Source organism: Tenrec ecaudatus, chromosome 1 (assembly GCF_050624435.1).
Source record: "Tenrec ecaudatus isolate mTenEca1 chromosome 1, mTenEca1.hap1, whole genome shotgun sequence".
NCBI lineage: Eukaryota > Metazoa > Chordata > Mammalia > Afrosoricida > Tenrecidae > Tenrec > Tenrec ecaudatus.
The window spans coordinates 23373318-23397242 of NC_134530.1; the positions used below are offsets into that span (position 1 = coordinate 23373318).

The window sequence follows — 23925 nt, forward strand, 5'->3', positions numbered from 1 at the left end:
GGACTTGGCTGGGACAGATCTGCCCAATTTGAGTCTTCATTGAGGGTGGTGACTGCTCCCCGCTAGAGGCTGAGAAACCAGGAGTCATCCTGCAGGACCCACGGGGTGTGTGATGGTTAAACCACGGAACCAGATAGGAGGGCTCTGCCTGCACCAGCCCAGGAATGAGGGCAGCCCTTGAAACGTGAGGACTCCCTAACCTTTCACTCCCTGCCTGGGACCCCTCACCTCTCCCAGCCAGTCAGGAATCATTCATCTGAAGACATCCACCTGTTACCTGCCCATTCAGCCAGCCAACCATCCACAGCTCTCTGCCTCACCACTTACCCATCTGCCTACCCTCGTCCCTACATAGTAGCTTCTTTCATCCTTCATGCCTGGTGTGTTCAGCAGCTAGCCAGCAAAGAAGTCAAATACATGCTGCCCAGAGCTGGCTGGAGGCCAGACCCACTGAGCTGAGGCTTGGCTGGACCATCCAGGTGTCGGGCAAAGGTGGGAGGTAACAAAAGGGGGTTGGGCCATCTTGTTCCCTGATCCTGTGACCCTCCCCTCTCACTAGCAGGATGTCAGGAGAGAGGTGGTGAATGGCTCATCCCACCTGTCCAAGGATGAGGCTGGTGTTAACCTGACAACTAGAGTACACAAGTGCTGAGGGCTCCCAGGATCCCTGGGGAAGAGACCCATGACCTCACTGTATCTCAGCTGAGTCAGGATCACGGGGGTCCAGAGTGGAGACCCCAGCTGCATATCTTAATACTATGTCCTTCAGAACTTAGACCCTTGGGATCTTGCAGATGAGCCCCATTTACTGAGCCCAGGCCTGAAGCTCATGGTCCGGCTTTAAAGCGGTACCCTCAAGTCCGCTTCAACTCACGGACCTACCAACAGCCGGTCCTGCACCAACCTTCCAATGGTTAGGTTTGAGCCCATTGTTGCAGCCGCCCTGTCAACCCATCCTTCCATCATGTTACCAAGCATGATGTCCTTTTCCAGGGACTGGGGTCTGACACCATGTCACAAAGTATGTGAGACAGTCTTTCCGTTCTTGTTTCTGAGGACCATTCTGGCTGTACCTCTTCCAGGACAGGTTTGTTCTCTTGGCAGTCTGTGGTACGTTCGTGGCCCAGGGTTTAAATCGTGACGGAATCAGTCCACAGCCCGCTCGGGAGCCACCAGGGCTACCCACAGGTCATTACTGGAAGCACGGTGTGCACAGTCCTTTGTCCCTGACCCTACTCCATCTCTACAGGGCTACCAACCACACAGCACCCTAGCCAGGCCGCAGTCTCCCCCATTCCTGCCCCTCTGCTCGGGAGACCTGCAGGGACTGCCTTTGAGGATTGCTTCTTGGTTCCTCTCGTCAGCCTGCACCTGGAATTCCAGGCCGTTCTGAATCTGTCCACTTCTCCCCACCCTCAGTAAGGCCTGGGGGTTACCTAGGGACTTCTCAGGCCACTGCCTGCTCCAGACCCTCCCCTGGGTTTTCCTGGCACCGCCTTGAGGCCCTGCCCCATGCACTGAGCCGAGCCTTCACTGGTGTCTACTCCAGTCACCTCGGGCCTCCCTGGCTCTTCGTCAAACTCTTAAGCTTTTCCCAGCTCAGGGCCTTTGTGCTTGCCAGTGCCCCACCAAGAGCACCCTCTCACCCCTCTCTCGCCAGCTCTCTCCACGCCTGGCTAGCTGCCCCTCCACTGCTAATCACTGTTCCCAGAGGCCCCCTTCCCCCAGTCCACCTCCATCTCACCTCTGTCATCCTGCACCTGAACCGAGACTGCAGAGCAGCTCCCACCTGGCCCCGCTCTGTCCCCAGCTTCCTGGATGGTGCCCATATACAGCAGGCGCTCAGCCCATGTGCAGGCGGAAGAAGGACTCAGCTCAGACCTGCCTACAGCAGGCACCACAGAAGCGGGTGGTGGGGGAAGGAGGATCGTGGCAAGGGGGCAGGGTGGGGATTACAGGACCGGTTTACAGGTCTTTTCTTTGGCTGGCAATCCTGGCCAGGGTCTCCCATTTCCTTCTAAGCTTTCCTGAAGGGAGTTCCAGGTTTCTAGAAGCATGAGGTAGGGAGTCCAAGGGCCAAAGTCTGACTCAAGAAATGCTCAAAACTCCCTCCAGCACCCCCAGGAAGGCATCCCAAGATGACAGTGCTGGGGACCCCAGGCAAGAAAATGTCCCCGCCCTGTGCCTGTTTTCTCATCTGCATGATGGGACAAGACCCAATCCTTGGGGTAAATCAGAGGTCCGCGTTGATTTGAGATTCTGGCCCTTGATGTGAACGCCTCTCCCCCCCATTCACACACACACACACACACACACACACACACACACACACACACACAAATACACCTCCATCCACATCTAGCCTGCCTGGCTTAAGGCATATTTGCCAAAGGAATTAGCCGGAAGGAATGCGTGCTTCCTAGTACCCAGCTCTGAGTCAAACATCCTAGTTTCCTTCACACACACACAAAAAAAAAATCCAAAAAAAACCAAACTCCCATGGAGTGGATGCCAACTCAAATCAGCCCAGCAGGACAGCCCACTCTTAAGGGAGAAGCGCGCCTCGTCTTTCTCTCATGGAGCTGCTGGTGGTTTCAAACTGCTGCCCTTGCGGTTACCAACCCAGTGCTTTACCATTAGGCCACCAGGGCTCTGCTAATGCATTCCTTAGAGAGCTTAAAGAATAACAAAAAAGCCATTTCCACCAAGTCAGTTCCCACTCATGGGGCGGACATTTGCTTCAGAGTCGACCTGTTCCACAGAGATTTCTTGTCTCGAATCTTCAAGGAAGCAGCCAGGCCTTTCCTCTGCACCACGCCAGAGCAGATTCAAATCATGAACCTGCCGATTAGTAGGCAGGGGCTATTTTCTCCTTATTTACAGGTGGGGAATTGTGGCCCAGAGAGAAATAGACATCCCCAAGTCTGTAACCAGAACCAGGACTTAAACCCTGGGTGCTACCTGCCCACTGAGGATGGGTTTGGAGATTCCCTTACAGCTGAGGGAAAGAGAAACGGCCGGGTTCATATATGGGTTGTGGGAGGTTCAAGGTGAGGAATTTTTAATATAGCGCCTCACCACCACACTCCACCCCACTCCCGTCCCCACTGGGAGAATGAATGGGCTCCCCTACTTCCATATATGGAAGTGCCACAGGACAAGAGCCTGGGCCAGAGTTCTGTTTCGGCAACCTTGAACCAGTGGCCTGGCCTCTCTGGGCCTCTTTCCTCACCTGTCCGTGAGAGATGTAAGCGGCCTACAGCCCGGCCACATGCCCGCTGCATCCTTGGGGAACGTTTGGAAGTCCCCTGGTCCCCCACCAGCCACCGCTCGCAAAGCCTGCCCTTACCTGTCTGTCCCGTCCAGGGAGGAAAGGGTGCGGGTCTGGCCCGTCCCTAACGGGGGGCGGGGGGGCGGGCGGGGGCGGAGCCGCGCTGACCCCGCGGCGCCAATAAATACAGCCTGCGGTGGCCAGCACCCCCTTTGAGCCCCAGGCCACCCGCCACTGCAGCAACCGCCAGACCAGGAGAAAGTCCACGGATAGACGGCAGAGAGTGTCGGCGGTCGGAGAGGAGGGACAAGGACAGGCGGACGGAGCCCAGACCCACAGATCCTTGCCCAAGGCGGCCCCGGGCCCCGGTCCCTCCCGCATCCCCAGGCGCGGACCAGGGGGGCCAGGCGGGCAACACGCCGTGGCTGGTGGTCCCTGCTCAGTCGCCGTTGGCTTCCCCAGCGTCTGGCAGGCGGGAAGCGCGGGGCCCAGGGTGCAGAGGGGGTTGGCGCTCCCTGGCACTGATGGCGGGTGTGGCCGCAGGGGCACGGGGCACCTTCGGGGCCTGGGACTACGGGGTCTTCGCGCTCATGCTGCTGGGGTCTATGGGCATCGGGCTGGGGGTCGGACTGGCCCGCGGCGGACAGCGCAGTGCCGACGACTTCTTCACCGGCGGCCGGCAACTGTCGGCTGTGCCCGTGGGCCTGTCGCTGGCCGCGAGCTTCATGTCGGCGGTGCAGGTGCTGGGCGTGCCCGCCGAGGCCTCCCGCTACGGCCTCAAGTTCCTGTGGATGTGCCTGGGCCAGCTGCTCAACTCGCTGCTCACCACCACGCTCTTCCTGCCCGTCTTCTACCGCCTGGGCCTCACCAGCACCTACCAGGTAGGTCCCGGCGGGCGAGTCGGGCGCTGGCCGGCGGCGAACGCGCAGCCCCGCGGGCCCGGGGGGGTTCCAGGTGCCGCTCAGGAGTCGGGAGGCCCCCCGGAGCGTTTGTGGCGGGGCTGGAGGCAGACGGGTGGGAGGGTTCTGGGAAGCGGCCCCGGGCGGCGGGACGAGGGGCAGGAAGGAGGAAGAGGAGCCGGTGGCCCCATTCCAGGCGGTAGTTGGGAGGGGCAGAACTAGGCGCGGCCAGGAGGGCACTCTCGGGGTACACCCCGATGCCCCCTTTTCCAGGGCGGGAGCCCGCCGCCACCGTAGAGAACTGGCACTCGACCTCACCTCCAAAGGTCCAACCACCAAACCCCAACCCAATCCAAACCCGCTGCCGCCAAGTTGACGTCAGGCCCATAGCGATCCCCTAAGATAGAGTCCACCTGCCCCATGGCTCCTCCCCAGAGCCGCACCTTTCTCCCTCCCGGGGAGAGGCTGGAGAACTTCTTGGCTAGCAGTCCAGCGCTGTCAAATAGGGTTAATTACAGGTTCCCCCATCCCACCCCCACTCCCGGGCATAAGGAAACATCGATAACAATTGTACCAGGTCCCCAATCGTCAATAGGGAGCGCCGGAGGACTCGGTCTTGTGCACTGGGCGACGGCATCCGGGCAAGTCCCTGTGGGGCTGGGATGGGCGCGCGGGTGGCCGGTCCTTCTGCGCCGACGCCCGGGGCACAGGTGCGTGCCTGGCGCATGTGCTTAGGTGTGTGCGGACAGGGCGGCGAGCGCGCGCGTGCCGGCGGCCACCACAGGCAACAGCTTCCAGAGGGCAGAGACGGCCGGGTTCCAAGAGGCCTCTGGCCCCTGAGAGGGGCCCGTCGAGGTGACCACAGGCCCTTGGCTCCTTCTTGTAGTACCTGGAGCTGCGCTTCAGCCGGGCAGTGCGGCTCTGCGGGACGGTCCAGTACCTAGTGGCCACAGTGAGTAGCCTTGACCGGGTCCTCGACCTTGGCCACCTCCGCCGACCCGCCCCACCTCCGCCGACTCCGCCCACCCCGCCGACCCGCCCACCCCGCCGACCCGCCCCACCTCCGCCGACTCCGCCCACCCCGCCCCACCTCCGCCAGTCTCCGCCACCACAGCCCGCTAAACCCACCCCCTATGCTGCACAGACCTGCCTTTGTCGTGGCCCCGCCCACAGCCCAACCTTTCAGGCCCCGCCTCCCACCCCACCTGTCCAGCCCCTTCCCCTCCCCGAGGCCCTACCCATCTGCCCGGCGCCTCCCTATCCCTGCGCGCAGGGACCCCAACCGGCCTCACTCGTGCCGCCCCCCACCTACAGATACTGTACACTGGCATCGTGATCTACGCGCCCGCACTCATCCTTAACCAAGGTTTGGTTCTGGGCGATGACGAGGGGGTGTCTGGAGAAACTGCGGGCTTAGCGGCGGGACTTGAGAGGGGAGGGGGCAAGGTGGGAGGATTCTCGCCTAACAGGGCGTCTCCCCGCACAGTGACGGGGCTACACATCTGGGCGTCACTCCTGTCCACTGGAATCATCTGCACCATTTATACGACTGTAGTGAGTGAACACACCCCAGCCCTTACAGAGGCACTCCAGGCCGGCTGGGGGTGGGGGGTGGGGTGGGGTGGGTGTCTCTGGGTGGGAGGAGACCCTGCATGGGCTGCCTAATGCAGATCTTCCTGCCACCCAAGCAAGCCCAGGTTTCCTCATCTGTGTAATGAGATGTGATTGGGGAAGTCGCCTCTGTGGCACTGTGTTATTGCTGAAGTCAGGGATATGCTGGCTTCAGGCATGACTGGATCCAGGGGCTCTTTGGACTCCTTTGCCCCTCACTGGAGTGCCCTCGGCTTCAGGCTCCCTTCACCCCTGGCTGGTGAGAAAGTGAGCTCAGGGTTCAGGATGGGGTCCCACTTAAAGACCCAGGGAGAACTCTGATTGGCTCTAGTGTTCAGGGATGGGATGCTCTGGCCATTTCTGGAGCCAGGACCAGCCCTTACTCTAAAGGACTGTCTGCCCTGCTAGTACCTCTTAGAATAACCCAGGGGCTGCCTTGTGAAGGGAGTGCAGGGGTGGCAAAAATAATGGCTAACCGCATTCCTGTTACCTGAAAGGCTGAGAGCTCTAAGCCATCCTGGGGTTCCTCGGAAGAAAAGCCTGGCGATCTAATGAAGGACCACAGGCTTGAAAACCCTGTTCGAGGTTCTGCTCTGACAGAGGTTTTCATGAGTTCGAACTAAGGCAGGGGGTCTGGATGGGCAGAAACAACCGCTAAGAATAATAGTAAAACAGGAATCAGTAACACCAGCCATGACAATGCATCCCTTACAAAACGTGAGAATGTGCCAGGTGATTCTCCATGTACGAAATGACTTAATCCTCACAGTACCGCTCACTATGAGAGTCCATGATTAGCTCTGTTTTACAGATGAGGAAACTGAGGCAGAGAGACCTGGCCAGTCTTAGCGGGCTGCCCCATCTGGCCATCTCCCTGGCTCTGCCCTTTTTTGCAGGGTGGCATGAAGGCCGTGGTCTGGACCGACGTGTTCCAGGTTCTAGTAATGCTGCTGGGCTTCTGGGTGATTCTGGGCCGGGGCATTGTGATGGTGGGCGGGCCCCAGCGAGTGATGGAGCTGGCCCAGAACTACTCCCGGATCAATCTGCTGGAGTGAGTGAGAGTGTGGAACCAACAATGCACAGGGTTGGGCTGGCATTCTTTTGTGCCCCAGACAGAAGCATGGCTCCCCCTTTAAGCTCCCCTAGCCTTGAGCTCACCCACTCTGCTCCCCTCCCCTCCCTGCCCAGACTGGAGGCCAGAGAATCTCTGAGGTCCCAGCTGAACACAGAAAGAGTGGTTTGGAATGCATGGAAAAGTGACTCCTTGAACAAATAAGTGAATTTGCAATCCGGCAAACTCCTACCCACACTTCAAAACCCACCCTGAAGGCCCATAAAGCCTGCCTAGAAGGGCCACTGGGATGCACGGGAGGGTGATATCTGTGGAAGGAGTCCTTGACGACTGACTTGCCCTCCTGCCTCTCCAGCTTCAACCCTGACCCTCGGAGACGATACACATTCTGGACATTTGTGGTGGGGGGCACGTTGGTGTGGCTCTCCATGTACGGTGTGAATCAGGCGCAGGTGCAGCGCTACGTGGCCTGCCGCACAGAGAGGCAGGCCAAACTGTGAGTGTTCCGGAGGAGTGGGGTAGGGGTCTTCTAGGGGGTAGCTGCCCCTACTCCCTCCAGCTGACATTCCCCTTCCCTCCCAGGGCCCTGCTCATCAACCAGCTCGGCCTGTTCCTGATCGTGGGCAGTGCTGCTGGCTGTGGCATCGTCATGTTCACACTCTACAGCAGCTGCGACCCTCTCCTTGAGGGCCGCATCTCTGCCCCTGACCAGGTGAGCCCTGCCTCTTTGGTGAACCCTTCCTCTGAGCCTTGGGGGCCGGGGTAAAAAGGCAGGCTTTGAAGAAAGAGCAAGCTGAAGTCTGGAGGCAGGAAGGAGCGTGGCTTGGAGGAGGATCCAGAAGGAAGCAGGGTTGGGAGACACTGGAGAGACCTTGGGGGTGAGACGGGGTGGAGTCAGAGGGGCCCCTTGGGGGGAGTACAAGAAAGAGATGGGTTGTGGTGTGGACACAAAGGGTTGATATTAATAACAATGCCGTCACCTTCCATGTTCTAAATGCCTGTGCTATTCCCAGCCCAAGCAGTTAGCCTACCATCAAATCCTCCAAGAGCTAGTGAGCTACGGTGGCCATGACCCACTTCACAGGTGGGGAAACAGAGGCTGGAGAGGAGAGGGTCCCTCTCTTCCCCCCACGCCAACTCCAGGTCAGGACACGAGGTCCTGCCCTTAAGGCGTGGCTGCCCTGGCGCCTAACTTCTGATTCCCCCCAGTATATGCCCCTGCTGGTGCTGGACATCTTTGAAGACCTGCCTGGCATCCCGGGCCTTTTCCTGGCCTGTGCCTACAGTGGCACCCTCAGGTGAGCTGCCTTGACCACTCACCCGGCTTGTCCCAGTCCCTCAGGGCCTCCTTGTCCCCAGCAGCATCCCTCCTGGTGGGGGGAATGTTCTGGGCCTGCCCACCAGCCATGTTTCGTGCTCCATCCCCTGTGGGCCGCTCAGGTGGGCTCTGGCTGGGTGCTCCTGGGCAGCAGGCCCTGGCTGTGGGATTGGTCCCCTATCTCCTAGAAGGGCCACACTTGACTCCTTCCCTCCTCTCTCCTCCTTCCCTCTTCCTGGTACCTCTCTCCTTTCTCTTTTTCCCCCTCCTACCTCCCCTTTCTTTCCTCTTTCTCCTTTCTTGCCCTCCCTCCTTACTTCCAACCAATGTTTAATGAGCACCTACAACTGGGGGGCGGGGGTCAGGTATTGCTGTGCTAACTCCAGGGGCAAAGCAAGACCCATACAGCCAGCTCTCCCCACCCCCACTGCTCTATACTGCCCCCCTGTTGTGAGCCCCCAGCTGTGACCTGGGCCCCATGTAGCCCTGCCTGCCCTGCCCTAGCCCTTTTGATTGCCCCATACAAGAACACACTTGCTCATTCGTTTTGCCTACACATCCTTGGCCCCTCCCCCAGGGGTGGGGGTGGAGAGGGTATTTTAGGTTCTGGCAGGAGTCTGGACATCATTCCTCAGGACTCTTGAGTTGATGGGGGGAGGGGTACCTGGCAGGACGGAAGGGGCATGTAGCCAGAGGCCCCAGGAGCAGGTGGACACAGGAGTGGGTGTGATCCCCAAATGTGCCTCAACCCTGCCTCCCTCTTGTCTGTCTGTCCCCCAGCACCGCATCCACCAGCATCAACGCCATGGCTGCGGTGACGGTTGAGGACCTCATTAAGCCATGGATGGTGAACCTGGCACCCCGGAGGCTCATGGTCATCTCTAAGGGACTCTGTGAGTTGGGGGGCGGGGGAGGGTGTTAAGCTGGGGCAGGGGTGGGGATGGGGCTTCTCAGCCTTGACCCTCCTGCTCCAACCCCACCCCATCCCCTGTCCGCAGCTCTCATCTATGGCTCAGCCTGTCTAACAGTGGCAGCTCTGTCCTCGCTGCTAGGGGGCGGAGTCCTCCAGGTGAGACCCCTCCCACCCAGTTCTCCTCCAAGGACTTGGACTTCATCCCCCTGACACTGAGGCTCCGAGTGGGCGGGAAAGGAGTTAGGAGTGAGAGGCAAGACCACCTTGACCTCATCAGCTCTGGGAGGGAAATGGACCCCCCCACCCCCACCCCGGAGAACAGAGGAGGTGCTTGGGACATGAGAGAGGCCATTAGGATCAGTCATCAAACGTCACTGTGTGCCCAGCCATGACTCAGAATTCGGTTTGACCTCTAATCTAGGAGAAAGAGCCAGAAATAAGGGGCCCCTTCCCTTGGAGGGGAGACAGTTGGGGCTTTTTACGCCTGTAAAGAGTGAGTCTCAGAAACCCACAGGGGCAGTTTCACCCTGTCCTGTAGGGTCGCTGTGAGTCAGATAGCAGTGCGTTTGGCTCTACCCTCCACCCCCGCTTAGGTAGACGGAATCTCTCACGCCCTGCCTCCCACCCCTAGGGCTCCTTCACCGTCATGGGCGTCATCAGCGGACCCCTCCTGGGGGCCTTCATCCTGGGAATGTTCCTTCCGGCCTGCAATGTGCCGGTGAGTGAGGGCCCCAGAGGAACGGACAGGCGGGGTGGGGGCGTAGCCGGACTAACCCCGGTCCTGAAGCAGGCTTTCCTTCCTCCCACCTTCTCCTCGCACCCGCCAGGGAGTTCTCTCCGGACTCATCGTGGGCTTGGCGCTTTCGCTGTGGGTGGTTGTGGGTGCCATCCTGTACCCGCCGAGTGAGCAGACCATGGGGGTCCTGCCCACCTCAGCCACGGGCTGCGCGGCCTCACCAGCCAACGCCTCTGCCCTCCTGGACCCCATGCTGGTCTCCAAAGCCCCCAGCCCCGCGCCCAGGTGAGCGGGCAGGTGTGGGAGGCGTGGCCTGGGAGGGTGTGGTCTGCGCTGAGCCTCCACGACAGGGAGACGAAAGCGGGAGGAGGGGAGGGCAAGGGCGTTTCTGGCTGAGGGTGGACTGAGCGAGAAGCCAGGGCCAATGTTACTTTGGCTTCCAGGACGGTGAGGTGTGTGATTGTTCGGTGCCTCTGACGTCATCCCCGGCAGGTAGCGACCCCTATGGACAACAGCAGGAAGCACGACCAGTGTCGCGCCATCCTCCGCATTGTTGGGGATCTTGGCGGGAGCCCCTGTGTCTGTTCTCGTTTGAGTTTTTTTCTTTTTCTCCGAGCTTGATGTCCTTCTCCAGGGACTGGTCTCTCCGGAGACCGTGGACGAAGTACAAAGTCCCGTCCCCCTCTCTTCGAAGAAGCATTCTGGCTGTACTTCCTCCTAGACGGATTTGTTTGTCCTTCTGTCAGGTCCATGGTCCTTACACTAGTGTTCAAATGCATGGATTCTTCCGCGGTCTGCTTCCTTTATGTTTCGCAGATGCCACATGCACTGTGTGGGTGACTGAAAAATGCCATGGCTGGGCTTGGGGGCACTTAGTCCTCGCTAACACGCTCTATGGACCCTGGGCAGCAGGTTTGCCCGGGGCAGTGTTTGATTTCTGGTTGGCTGCTCCGTGAGCTGTTCTTTGTGGGGGCCCGGGGCAGTGTTTGATTTCTGGTTGGCTGCTCCGTGAGCTGTTCTTTGTGGGGGCAAGTACAATGAAATTATTGACAATATCGGCCTTGTCTCTATCGGGATGTTGTCTGCTGGTCCAGTTGTGAGGATTTTTTTTTGGGGGGGGTGTTTGTTCATTTATTTCCACCCTGCAAGCTGTGTTCTTTGATCTTCAAGAAGCGCCCCAAGTCGTCCTCCCTTTCAGCAAGCAAGGGGGTGTCACTTGTATACTCACATTCTTTGATCATGGCTCTTCCTCCAATACTGATGCTGCGCTTTTCTTCACATAATCCAATCTTTTCTTCACGTAATCCAATCAGCCTGTAGAGCGGAGAAATAGGGTGGCAGGATGTCGCCCTGATGTCCACCTTTCCTGATTTTAAACCGCACCGTTTCCCCTTGTTCTGTTCAAACAACTGCTTCTTGGTCTGTAGATGATAGGTTCCAGGTGAGCACAATTAAAAACGCAAAAAAAAAGTAACAATGAAAAAACCCTCACTGTCACGGCCGTCTTGTCTGTTCCAACTCGTGTTGATTCCACAGGGACAGTGTTGAACTGCCCCTGTGGGTTTCCAAGGCTATCCGTCTTTACAGGAACAGAAAACCTCATCTTCAGTTTGTGGTGGGTTTGAACTGCCGGCTTTGCGGTTAGTAGCCCAACTCCCAACATCACCAGAGCACAGTGAAGTACCCCAGAACCCCTGTTCTTCCCAGTGTAAACTAGAATTGGATATGATCCACACAGTCGAATGCTTTGCATGGTCAATGAAACACGAGTAAACATCTTCCTCGTATGCTCTGCCTTCAGCCAAGATCCGGTCTACGTCCTCTTCTGCATCTGCTTGGGTTTCTAGCAACCTTCTGTTGATAATCTGCTGTATCCATTTTTATGTAGCTCCAGCACAATTTTACTTGACTGTAATATTAATGATATTGTTCGATAATTTCTGCATTCTATTGGGTCCCCTTTCTTTGGAGTGGGCACAGATAGGAATCATTTCAGCTGATTGGCTAGTAGCTTCCAATTTCCGCCTTCCTTGCTGTATTGATGTTTTTAAACATTTCAGTTGGTATCCCATCAATTCCTGTAGCTTTTTTAAAAATCAAGGTCTTCATCGCAGCTTTGATTTCTTCCTTCGATAGCATTGGTCCTCACCAACATGCTAACTCCTGAAATGGTGGGACATTGACCGATTCTGCTTTGGTGCAGTGACCCTGTGCATTCCTTCCATCTTCTCTGAATGCTTCCTGCATCATTCGATATTTTGCCCATAGAACCCGTCGATATCGCAACTTGACTGTCTTCCTCAGGTCTTCCAATGTCAGCTTCGGTGAGCACGCTCTAGCACTGGTTGTCTAGCTCTAGCACATTTCATGATAGTGCTTTACTTTGTCTTATGGAGAACCCATTGCAATTTTCTGTTCAACTAACTCACTTCATCATGCCTTCCATTTGCTTGAGCGACTTTATGTTCAACAGCAAGCTTCAGAGTCTCTTCTGACACCCACCTTGGGCTTTTCTTTCTTTTCCAACTTTTTAATAACTTTTTGCTTTCTTCGTGTATGATGTTCTTGATGTTATCCCACAACTCAACTGCTCTTCAGTCACTAGTTCTCAATGTCTCAAATCTGTTCTTGAGACGGTCTTTAAATCCAGGTGCGGTATACTCAAGATTGTATTTTGCTCCCAGGGACTTGTTTTAATTTTTTTAAACATCAACCTGAACTTGCATTTGAACAATTGATTGTCTGTTCCACAGTCAGCCCCTAGCTTTGTTTTGGCTAAGGATGTTGAGCTTTTCTATGGTTTCTTCCCACAAACATAATCAAGTTGACTCCTGTGTATTCAATCTGGCAAGGTTCATGTGTATAGTCTCCATTTGCATTGTTGGAAAAAGGGTATTTGTAATGGAAAAGTCATTGGAATTGCAAAATCCAATCATATGGTCTCCATTTCAATCACCAAGGTCATGCTTTCAACTACTGATCTTTTCTTCTTATTTCGTGTTCGCATTCCAATGACCAGTAATTATCAATGCGTCTTGATTGCATGTGTGATTAATTTTAGACTAAATCGCTTGATGGGCTTCTTCAACTTCTTCATTACTGGCATTAGTGGTTGGTGCAGAAATTTGAATAGTAGTTGGGTTAACTGGTTTTCCTTTTAGTCACAGAGATGTTATCTTACCAGAGACAGCTAGTTCAAGATGGGTGTGGAAAGGTTGGTTTATTTTTGGCAGTGAATGCAATACCATTCCTCTGGAAATCTCATTCCCAGCACAAGTCATATGATTGTCTGATTCCATGTGACTAATACCAGCCCATTTCAGCTCACTAATGCTTAGGGTATTGAACTTTTGGCATTCCATTTCATTTTATACAACTTCCGATCTTTCTAGATTCAGACTTCACATACTCCAAATTTATTAATACATGATTGCTGCTGTTTCTTCTCAGTTGGAGTCACGATCCACCAGCAAATAAAAGTCCCCAGAGCTTTGCTCCATTTGGGCCATGAAAACCCACTCTGGGGAGCCAGCTCTTCTCTAGCTGTATTTTCCGTGCCTTCCAACCTGACCAGCCCACCTTCCAACATTATATCTGACAATGTTCCACTGCTGGTCATAGAGTTTTCAGTGGCTAATCCCTTATAAATGGACCTCCGCTTCCTTTGCCTTTGCCTGTTCTTAGTCTGGAAGCTCTGCCAAAACCTGTCTGCCATGGGTGACTGTGTCAGGCAGGGTTCTCTAGAGAAACGAAACCAGGAAACTTATGTATATGTATAAACTTATGTATATATATACATATATACTGCGAGAAGGAATAGAGCAGCTAATTAGTCCACACAGCAGTACAGAGGGTTCAGTTCAACTCACTTCAGGGGAAGTTAATCTGCTGGAAGTCCTTCAACTCACGAGGGCTGCCAGATCCAAGTTCAAGGGAGCAGACAGCAGAATTCTCCCTCAGGCAAGGCAAGCAGAGGGTGCGTCACCAACAGTTAGGAGCTTGGGAACTTGGTGAAGCAGGCCCGGATGGGATATCAAATGCAAGCAATGCAAGACGACAGGATCCACCAGCCTCAAGCTCAAGCGATATGTGCACCAGCAGCGTGACAAAGTAGGTCTCTGTAGGAGCCTCAAGCTTTGGTGACATGATCTACAATCCATGGGTTGGCCTGGCCCACAGGTAGTGTAGCTCACAGGTTGAGGCAGAGAACTAGCTAAAGCAGCAGCACACTCCAGCACACTCTAATCACCAGAGAGTAAGAGGGGTGGGGAGGGGCGGGCCTTACAGAGCCATTTATCTGTTTGTCCTCCAATCAAACTGCAACCATATTAATCCCACATGTTCCTATTGGCCGAAGCTGACAGAGGAGTGGTAGACAATGAGGTTGGGAGAGATTTAATAGGAAAAAGAGGCGAGGGGAGAGCTGAGGTCTGGCTGAAGGGATGTGGTTTGATATTTTTTTTAATTACAATTCAGATATAATTTACAAAGCATAAAATCAACCCTTTCAACGTGTCCGACTCAGTTTCCCCCTCACCCCACATTGTGTGAACCCCAATCATCACTATGTAACTCAGGAACATTCGCATCCCCCGAAGGAGACACCGTAGCCCTTAGTGGTCACTCAAGCCCTTGGCAACCACTAATTCACTTTCTGTTCTATGGACTCTCCTCTTTGGGGACGTTTCCTAGAATGAGGGTCAGACACTCCAGGCTCTTTGTGCCTGGCTACGTTCACTCAGCATCACATGTCGTCGTGGAGAGCTGAACGTCGCTCTGTACAGAGGGTAGTTGCTGCGTTGTTGCCCTGCTGATGAGTACGTGGGCAGTTTGCACCTTTTGGCTGTGGTCAGTGATGTGGTGCCGGCCATTTCATCGGGTGATGTGTGCGCCTACGATGTCCGTTCTCTTGGATATGAATGCCTAGGCGTGGATTGGCTTGTTCGGGTGGTAGCTCTAGATTTCACTTTTTTGAGCACCCTCCAAAATGTTTTCCGTCGCGGCTGCACCATTCCCACCAGGCATGTTACCAGGGTTTCACCTCCCCTCAGATCCTTGCCAGGACTTGTGCTTGTAAAGCTGTTTCTTGTTGTAAATTGGGTGAATGCTGACAGAAGAGATCAGCTTGCCCTTCAACCATCCGCTTGCACACGGCTGAAGGTCATGGGCTACAAGCCCCACAACGTGACATCACTTACTTGTCCCACTTCCTCCCTGTGTCTCCCACGTGCATCTTTCCTTTGCTAACCTTTGTGTAGGTAGCAAGGAAGGTGGTGGTTCCTCTCCGTGCCTAGGGGTCCCCTACCGGAAGGTGGAAGCCAATAAAGGCTAAAAGGCATGTGTAAATTCGGGCCTAAGAGCCAGGCAGGTGGTACACCTGGGTGGGCCCCCATTAGGCCTGGTGGGCTTAATACAGCCAATGGGATCAACCAGGACTGTTGACCACACCTCCGAGCCGGAAAGCCCATAATGGCCAGGACCTGGAGACCACCCTCTCTTTCCCATCGTTCCTCTGCCTTCCGCTCATCCGCGCTTCAGGGTCTCTCTTTCTCACTCTCCCTCCCTTCTCACCTCCCCCCTTAGGTCGCCACATGTATGGTAAAACCTGAAACTTCTATCCTTCAGAAAAACCCACTTGGATCACAAACTAGGCTTGGGTGTGAATTCTTTCTCCTGCGAGCCAAGGACGGAGGTGTTTCTCACCTAGGAATCTAACATTTGCAACCAAGACTTCGGGGGAACACTTGTGAGGGCAGCACAGGACCAGGCAGTGTTTCCTTCTCTGTGAGTCACACTGGATTCCACAACTCTTCCCAGTAACCACCCGGCGGAACCGGGTCCTGGGACAAACGCTGCCCTTCTGGTGCAAGTGCTGGATTGTTCCTAGGAGTGGATGGCTCCCGAGTGCCATTGTTTTCACTAAGACTTGTCAGCGGTTGGGCTGAAAATCGAGTTGCAGGCGTGAATTCGAGTTGCAGGCATGAATTCGCTTTGCAGGCCTGAAGGCTCAGGCCCATAGGCAGGGGGTGCAGCAGTCTCTGACCAGTATCACTGGTCTGTTTAATTTTTTTTTTTTTTAGTTTTGATCCATTTTTTCCTTCCTCTCTCTCCAGGACCTTTTAATGTGATCCCTTTCAGAGCAATTGTGATTGCTGGGCACCATCTAGTGCTGTTGGTCTCGAGGGCATGGAAACTGGGTTTGCACGGTCCAAAAGCCCACTGGCCTAATTGTTTCCATGTGTCTTCATTTGTCTCCACTCTGTTTTGCTTGGTGCAGGCAGTGACCAACAGTAGCGCCTGAGATGGCTTGCCCACTCCTGTTATTGTGTTTTTATATTTCTGACTCTTTGGCTTTGCTTTGCATCTCCCTGATGGACATGATGCATCGATCATCTTTTCTTGAGTCTACTGACCATTTGTATATCTTCTTTGGAGATATGTCTGTTCAATTTCTTTGCCCATTTAAAAATTGGGCTGTTTTCTTCCCGAACTTGAACTGTAGAGGCTCTTTGTATTTACTGACTACTGCAGTCTTATCAGATATGTGATTGACAGATATCTCATCCTCTATGTTGTCTTTTCACTCTTCTGAGGGTATCTTCCACCCACCCCTGTTTTTGAAAATGTAAACAAACAAATAGCTATTGTGGAAAATTTCTAAGCAATCACAAAGTAAACACCATAGTGTCATGAATATCCTTAAGCATGGTTTGACTATTATCAACCTTGCCATTTTGTTCAATCTCTGCCTCCACCCGCTCTCTGTCTCCCACTCCATCCCTTTTCCGGGTTAAATTCTAAAGTAAACTGCTCACCTGTTGTGTTATGCTTTGAAAATGGGTACCCCTTTGTAGCTCACTGCGCAAGAAAGATACAGAACATTTACATGACCCCGCCCCCCCCGGAAGTTTCTTCCTTGTTCTTCCCATCATTTCATCTTGCACTCTTCACCTTCCAGGCAACCAGAGTTCGGATTCTTATTTTCCTCCATCATAGATGAATCCATGTATTCCTGGAATTCCATATTCTCAAAATACACCCTTTGGTGCTAGGCTGCTCCTATTCTCAGCGCCAGGTCTGAGGTTTCCATAATTCATTCTTTTTCGTGGCTTGGAAATGTTTCTGGGAATAACTATATCCCGATCCAGTCGTCCGGCCTCCAGTGGGTGGCTGCTGGAGGGGTTCTCTTGAAATCAAGCTGGGATGCACATTCCTGTACAGGTGTTTTGCAGACAGGTTTGCTCTGGTCTCAGAGTGTGATCAATAGCAGAGTTCACGGGTTGGTATAAATTGAACCTTTTAGTAAATGGCCAAACCTTCCAACGTGATTGTGGCATATTACATTTCAACTAGTAGGATACAAGAGCTGGGTTCACTTTAGAGCCTGACCAACATTGCCATTGTTTTTTGTTTGTTTTAATGTTAACGATTCGAATGGGTGTGTAGATTGGAAAGCCCAGTCTGTCTCCCACGAGCTGCTAGTGGTTTCAAACTACAGACCATGCGGATCACGGCTTTACCACCAGGGCGCTCTCCACCACCCCCGCCATGTGTGTGTGTGTGTGTGTGTGTGTTCTTTTCTAAAGTGCCCATTCAAGTGTGTTGCCCATTAAAAAAAGTGTGTGTGGGTGTTGTTGAGACTTGTTGCACCCTAGCACCCACAGACCCAAATTTCTGCATGTAGAAGTTAGTGTCACGGATTTTGTTCTCCAAGTTGTGCCACCCACCCCACCCTCTTTTTTCTGAGCTCCTTCACGTTGAACATAGCTAACTGCCCCATCTGCTTCCTCTCAGATGAAGGCTGGCATTCTTTACTTATTAAACTGAACTTTAGCTAGCGTGCAAAGGGACATGGGATTCCTCCAGACAACATGGAAACCCCTGGGGCCAACATCTGAGCCTCAGAGAAACCCCAAATCGTGTTTAAAAATTACATTAAGGCAACAGTTTGGGGGACTCATCCAGAGTCCATGGCTCCCTAAAGTCTGATTCCCTGAGTATTTTAAACTCTGCGCTGCATTGCCCTCCTTCCGACCAGGACTCTTCTAGAGTTGATGCTGTCTTTTGATTCACAAACATTTTAAATGCTGATGAAGTCTCATTTTTTTTTCCTTGGGTCACTCAGATGCTTGACGTCATACCCAAGCTGTGATTGCCTCATCCAAGGCACTAAAGAGGCACGCCTTAGCTTTCTTCTGAGCGTTTCCTTGGATTTGATTCTGAGGACAATGGAGAGCCATGGAAGGGGATAAGCAGGAGCCAGAGATACTCTGACTCAAGTTTTAGGAAAGTCCCTCCCCTCCCCTCCCCTCGGCTGGGTCTGGAGAATGCCAGGGAATGGAGAGGAGGAAGGGCTGGCTACTGCACCTATCCTAGCAGGCACCGATGGTGGGTGGGGCGGTGGCTGTGGCTATGGAGACAGGAGGAAGCGGATGCTTTGGGGATAAATGTGGAAGGGGTGCAGGAAGAGGCTCACTGCTCATCTTGTCCCCTCCAGCCGGCCGGCCTTAGCTGACAGCTTCTACGCCATCTCCTACCTCTATTATGGCGCCCTGGGCACTCTGAGCACTGTGCTGTGTGGAGCCCTGGTCAGCTTCCTGACAGGTGAGTGCAGCCATCACTGACAGGTGAGTGCAGCCTCCAGGTCGGCAGGAACGGGGAAGAAGGAGGCGCCACTGGCCTTGTGCCCACTCTATGCTGGGCACATCGGAGCCCTTTACTCTCACCACAGCCCTGTGGGGTGGCAGTCACTTTTGACACTTTGCAGAAGGAGAAACGTAGGCACCTGTCCCCCAGGTCCCCATCCCGATCCGTAATATCACATCCTGCCCTAGTGGTCAAGACAGTGGGTGCTGTCCGTGGTGCTGTCCGCGGTGCTGAAACAGCTTCTGACTCCCACGGAGTAATTCGAGACAGACATTCAGCAGTACCTGTTCTTCTCTGAGTGCCAGGTCTTGAGAGCCTTAGGTCATCCAGCCTTTAGTCAGCACCTCTGATGTGCCGGGCACTGTTCTTCGTACTGGGGACACACAGTGAATGGAACATGCCGGTGGGCCCTCTAGGGTAATCATGAAGGACTTTCAATTTCTTTCTGAGGTCAGAGCAGGGCAGTCCTGCCAGGGCTTTCTAGCAGCTCACTATCAGAGCTGATCATTAAATCGATCAGACACCAGGACCTGCCCTGCTCCACACCAGGGCCCCATCACCAGCCTCCTTCCCTCGTCATTAATCATCTCTTTCTCCTTGACCCTCAGGCCCAACCAAACGCAGCGCCCTGGGTCCTGGGCTGCTGTGGTGGGACCTCAAGAAACAGACGGTGTCGGTGGCCCCCGCAGAGGATGCAACCCCCCTAGATCAAAGATTGGCCAAGGTCAGTCCCAGGGCTGGGTTTCTACAATGGAGAGAGGGCCAGAGAGGTGACTTTGTGGATGCTCAGGGTGCCCCCACCCCAACTCAGAGGAGGGGCATGATGGATGTCATCAATTCTTCCACTGGGAAAAGATTCTACTGGGAGTCAGGGCGTCTTTCACCCCTCAGAGTCCCTGGGTGATGCAAATGGGTGCCCTGGACAATGAAGCTACCTCGCAATGCCGCCGAAGGCTGGCCATCTGCTTCTGTCAAGATCCAGCCAAGAGAACCCTGTGGTGCTGTTCTGGTCTGCTCTGTAACGCACAGGGGGCCAAGAGCCGGAATGGACTGGCTGACCGCTCGCTGAACACAGAAGGTGCACAGCGTACTTCCTGGGTCTCTGTTGGTACAATGATCTGTAATCCAGGGAAAGGGAAGCTGCCCTGCTAAGAAGATACTCACAGAAAGTCTCTCTCTTAAATTCCATCACCAGTGATCCCTTTCCATGCAGGAAATCAGGATTCCTGGCCACCCTGTGCCTGTCAGAGTAGAACTGGCTCCGCAGGGTTTCAGGGCTGCGTCTTTTGAAATGGAATACCAGGCCCTTCTTCCAAGGCACCCCTGTAGGGCTTCAAACCTTCCACCTTTTGGCTAGCAGTTGAGCACGTGCCACTCAGGGACACTGCTTCAGAGACGGTGCTGTTTGAAGTGCCGTCGGGTCTATGACGACTCACAGCGACCCATCTGGACGGGAGCGTGAAGCACTGCCTGGGCGGCACCAGCCTCGCCAGCGTGCTATTTGAACCCACGGTTACAGCCCCTGTGTCCATTCATCCCCGTGAAGACCTTTCTCTTTGTCGCTAACCCTCTACTTTACCAAGCGTGACGGCCTTTTCCCGGGACAGCTCAAAGGATGGGAGACAAAGCCTCACCGTCCTCACTTCCAAGGAGCAGGAAGGCGCCTGGTTCTTTTCAACCATCTTCAGCAAAAATTTTATTTGCATATGAATCAGTGATCTTGTTGGATAATTTCTGCATTCTGTTGAGTCACTTTCCTTGGGCATGGGCATGAGTCATAGACGTGTTCCAATCGGTTGGCCAGGCCGTTGTCTTCCAGATTTCTTGGCAGACGTGAAGGAGTGCTTCCAGAATTGCCATTTCAGGTTATCAAACGATTTCCATGGGCATTTCAGCCTCATTTATCGCCAACACCGTAAGTGCAGCCTGCGTTTCTTCCCTGAGTGTCAGTGGTTCCTGACACATGCTGCCTCCTGACAGGTTCCCTTTGGTTCAGTGACTCCTCCTCAGATCTACCTTCCATCTTCTCTGGATGCTTCCTGCATCGTTCCCTGTGTCCCCGGAGAATCTTCCAGTGTTTCCACTTGAAGCTTGGTTTTTGGAGGTCAGGCCTTTCGGCTTAAGAAATGCTGAGTGTCCTTTATCCCTTTTATTTTTCTAAGCCCAGGTCTTTCCATAGTTCATTATACTTGGTCGGCCTGAGCCGTCCTTGACGTTTCTCTCTTCAGTTCTTTGGCTGCATCGTTTCTTCCATTTACTTGATTTTTTCTGCCATCAAGAGCAAGTTCCAGGGCAGGGGGCTCGGGAGGGCGGGGGGAGGAGCAAGGTCTGAGTGTCTTCAGACATCCACTTTGGGGGTTCCTTTTCTTCGTTTGCCCGACCTTTTTTAGCCACTGTTGGCTTTCTTCACGTGTGGTGCTCTTATCAGCACCCCCCACCGCCTCTGCCAGGCAGTCATTCAGTGCATAAATCTGTGGGAGAAGCTTTCTCAATCTGGGTGGAATATACTGCAGGCCATATGTTGTTGTCATGGACTGGTTTTAACATTCTTCAGCATCAACCTGAACTTGTATATAAGCAACTGATGGCCTGGTCCCCAGTTGGACCCTGGCCTTTTTTAGACTGATGTTATTGAGCTTCTCCATCATCTCTTTACACAGATACAATGTATTTGGTTTCTGAGCATTCCGTCTGGGGAGGTCCGTAGGTACAGATGCTGCTTATGTTTTTGAAAAAAAAAAAAAAGGGTATTTGCAACGACTAAATCGTTGGTCTTGCAAAATTCTATCGTGCAATCGCAAGCTTCATTTCTGTCACCAAGGCCACTGTTTCCAACTACTCATCTGTCCTGTTGGTTTCCAACGTTTGTGTTCCAATCACCAGTGATTATCAGTACACTGGTATTGGACAGTCTGTCTGATTTCAGGTAGAAGTTGGTAGAATTCTTCAAATTCTTCATCATTGGTGTTGATGGTTGGTGCATAAAATTGGATAGATAGTTATATAAGCTGGTCTTCCTTGTAGGCATATACATATGATTCTATCCCTGACAGAGCTGTTCATCCAGAAAGGCCTTGAAATGGTCCTTTGGGCAGTAAAGGCGGCACCATTGCGCTTCATCTGTCACTCCTGAGCAGCAAACCTCGTTGTTATTGTCCCCTTTGAAGTGGCCCGTGCCAGTCCATTTCAGTTCACCAATGTCTAGGACGTTGATCTTTGTTTTCGAAGACTTCCAGTTGGTTTGTTTTGTTTTTGTTTCATGCTTCGTACATGTCGTGGTCGGGTTGTTGATAGACGTTTGCAGCTCCTTCCTCTCGGTTTGAGCAGGGCGCCGTTGTTAGCAAACAAAAGTCAGGAGCTTTGCTCTGTCCAGGTCATCGAGAGAGACTCCACCTTGAGGAGGCAGCTCCTCCCCAGTTGTATTTTACTGCCTTCCAACACATTCCCAACCCGGGGCCAGATTCCCGGCACTCTGTTAGACAGTGTCCTGCTGCTACCCACCAGGTTTTCACGGGCTCACCTCTCAGAAACAGACTACCTCTTTCTTTCTCGGCTGTCTTAATCTGGAAGCACCACTGAAACCCATCCACCTCGAGTGAGCCTGTTTGTGGTGTTTGAAATCCTGGTGACACACCTTCCAGCCCACCAGCAGCTCACAAATCACCACGGTCTTCAAAGCTGACAGACGAGGGTGACCTCTGACAATAAGCTTCCATAGCATTTCACGGAGGTCCCTGTGCAGCTCAACTACAAATGGGTGATTGGTGGTTCGAACCCACTCAATGGTGCTGGGGAAGAAAGACCTAGCACCTGCTTCTGCAGAAGCTTCCTGGCAAGGAAACCCTGTGGGGCATGGTTCCGCTCTGACCCTCATGGGGCTGCATGAGTCAGAATCAACACCAGGACAACGGGTCAGCCCGGGAGGTCAGGAGCAGCCTCTTGGGGAAGGTAACCTTGAGCTCTAAAGGAGAGCAAGAACCGGCAATAGAGAGATCTGGGGCGGGCGGGGGGGATGGGGAGGACCTTCTTGGGAGCAGGCAGAGCAGGTGCAAAGATCCCGAGGCCAGACAGGCTTGGCAGAGGAGAACAGAAGACCAGGGAAGGAACGGATTTGGGTGACGTTGCTTTCAAAGCTTCCTGTGGCCACTTGGGACTCCCTCACTGGTTTCTCTCTCCGAGGGACCAGGTAGCCAGGCATAGCAAGGAGATGGGCAGGAGGGAGGCGACGACGGCAAACATCGGTGCACAAGCTGATGGCCTGCCCTTGTGGGCACCATGAGAGGTCAGAGGCAGCGATATCAGGGCTGGAGCTCCCCTGGGTTGTGCCCATGGTTATGGTGCTTGCCTGCTCACGTCCTCCCAGGAGGTGCCTCAGAAGACAAGCCTGGCGATCTGCTTCTGCTGAAGCCTCGATGGAGCACAGTGGACCGTGATGCTCACTGGGTCACACTGACTGGGCGTGAACTCCACAGCGATGGCTCTTTTGAAGGGAGACAGGACTAGACAAGGGGTGCGTGGGACCCTGACTGGTTCGCCTTCAAGACCCCCAGTTGTGAGATGAGCTGACATAGGGGGCGTTTTCTTCTTCCCTCCCCCCAGGATACCAAGGACGTCCCCGTGGGAGACAAGAGGACCCCCGACTTCCTGCCCATCTACAAGGGCCATCTAATTTTCCTCGGGCAGAAGGAGGTGGAGACGGCTGCCTTGCGGACCCACCACCATGGTCAAGATGGCGGCCCTGACCTAAGGGAGTCGGACCTTTGAGAGAGAAGTCAGCTGGACTGATTTCCTGGGAGAGAACCTTGGGACTGGCCAATCCCAGATTGGAGCACTAGTGGTCTGCGCTCCAATGGGCTGGGCCCATATTGTGTGCAAATTAGGCTGAGATTCCCTGTGGGAAGAAGAGAAGCGTCCGTGTCCAGGTCATTTTGTCCAGCCCCCTGTAGTCTTAGATGTTGCTGATCTCCCAACACGATGGCAGGTGTCTCTGTTTAGAATGCACAGGTGATAGCATTTCCTCTGGGTGACATGGAACCCCCAAACCCAACATCAGGGTCTCAGGAAGACCCCCAACTCTTCCCTGGGATCCTCCTGGACCTGGGAAAAGGTGTTTGGCAGTTCTTGCATCCAGCCCCTTGTATCCCAATCCACAGGGAAGGGAACGAAAGCCCAGGGAGGGGCTGACACTTGCCCAGCATCACACAGCACAGCAGGAACCCGTCTCTTCCTTGGCCTATCCCTGTTTCCTCCCTTGAGGGATGTGAGGCCACCTGGGAAGCAGGAGGGGAGGAAGTAGAAGACTCTGGTGTTCAGGGCTTTCTTCCATGAGCTGGATGCAGGCTGGGTACTTGTGTTATTCTGGGTTGACTAGAGAAACAAATCCAGGGAGACTCATATATGTTTAGGAAAAAACTTTATACGATCTCCTTTGCGCCTCCAATTGAGGCCATCAGACTGCT

General features: G+C 53.9%; 1 protein-coding gene across 1 annotated transcript; it reads left to right on the top strand.

Annotated features, from left to right (window-relative positions):
* The first annotated feature begins 3902 nt into the window (after positions 1 to 3902).
* SLC5A5 (solute carrier family 5 member 5) lies at positions 3903 to 23484 on the top strand. The gene is made up of 16 exons (XM_075537852.1): positions 3903 to 4152; positions 5057 to 5122; positions 5485 to 5536; positions 5657 to 5724; positions 6678 to 6832; positions 7209 to 7349; positions 7436 to 7565; positions 8063 to 8151; positions 8952 to 9064; positions 9170 to 9240; positions 9716 to 9802; positions 9912 to 10097; positions 16004 to 16017; positions 18318 to 18424; positions 19075 to 19190; positions 23066 to 23484. Exons 1-16 carry the CDS (start codon positions 3997 to 3999, stop codon positions 23228 to 23230), a joined length of 1716 nt encoding a protein of 571 aa, XP_075393967.1. The 5' UTR covers positions 3903 to 3996; the 3' UTR covers positions 23231 to 23484.
* The last annotated feature ends 441 nt before the right edge of the window (positions 23485 to 23925 follow it).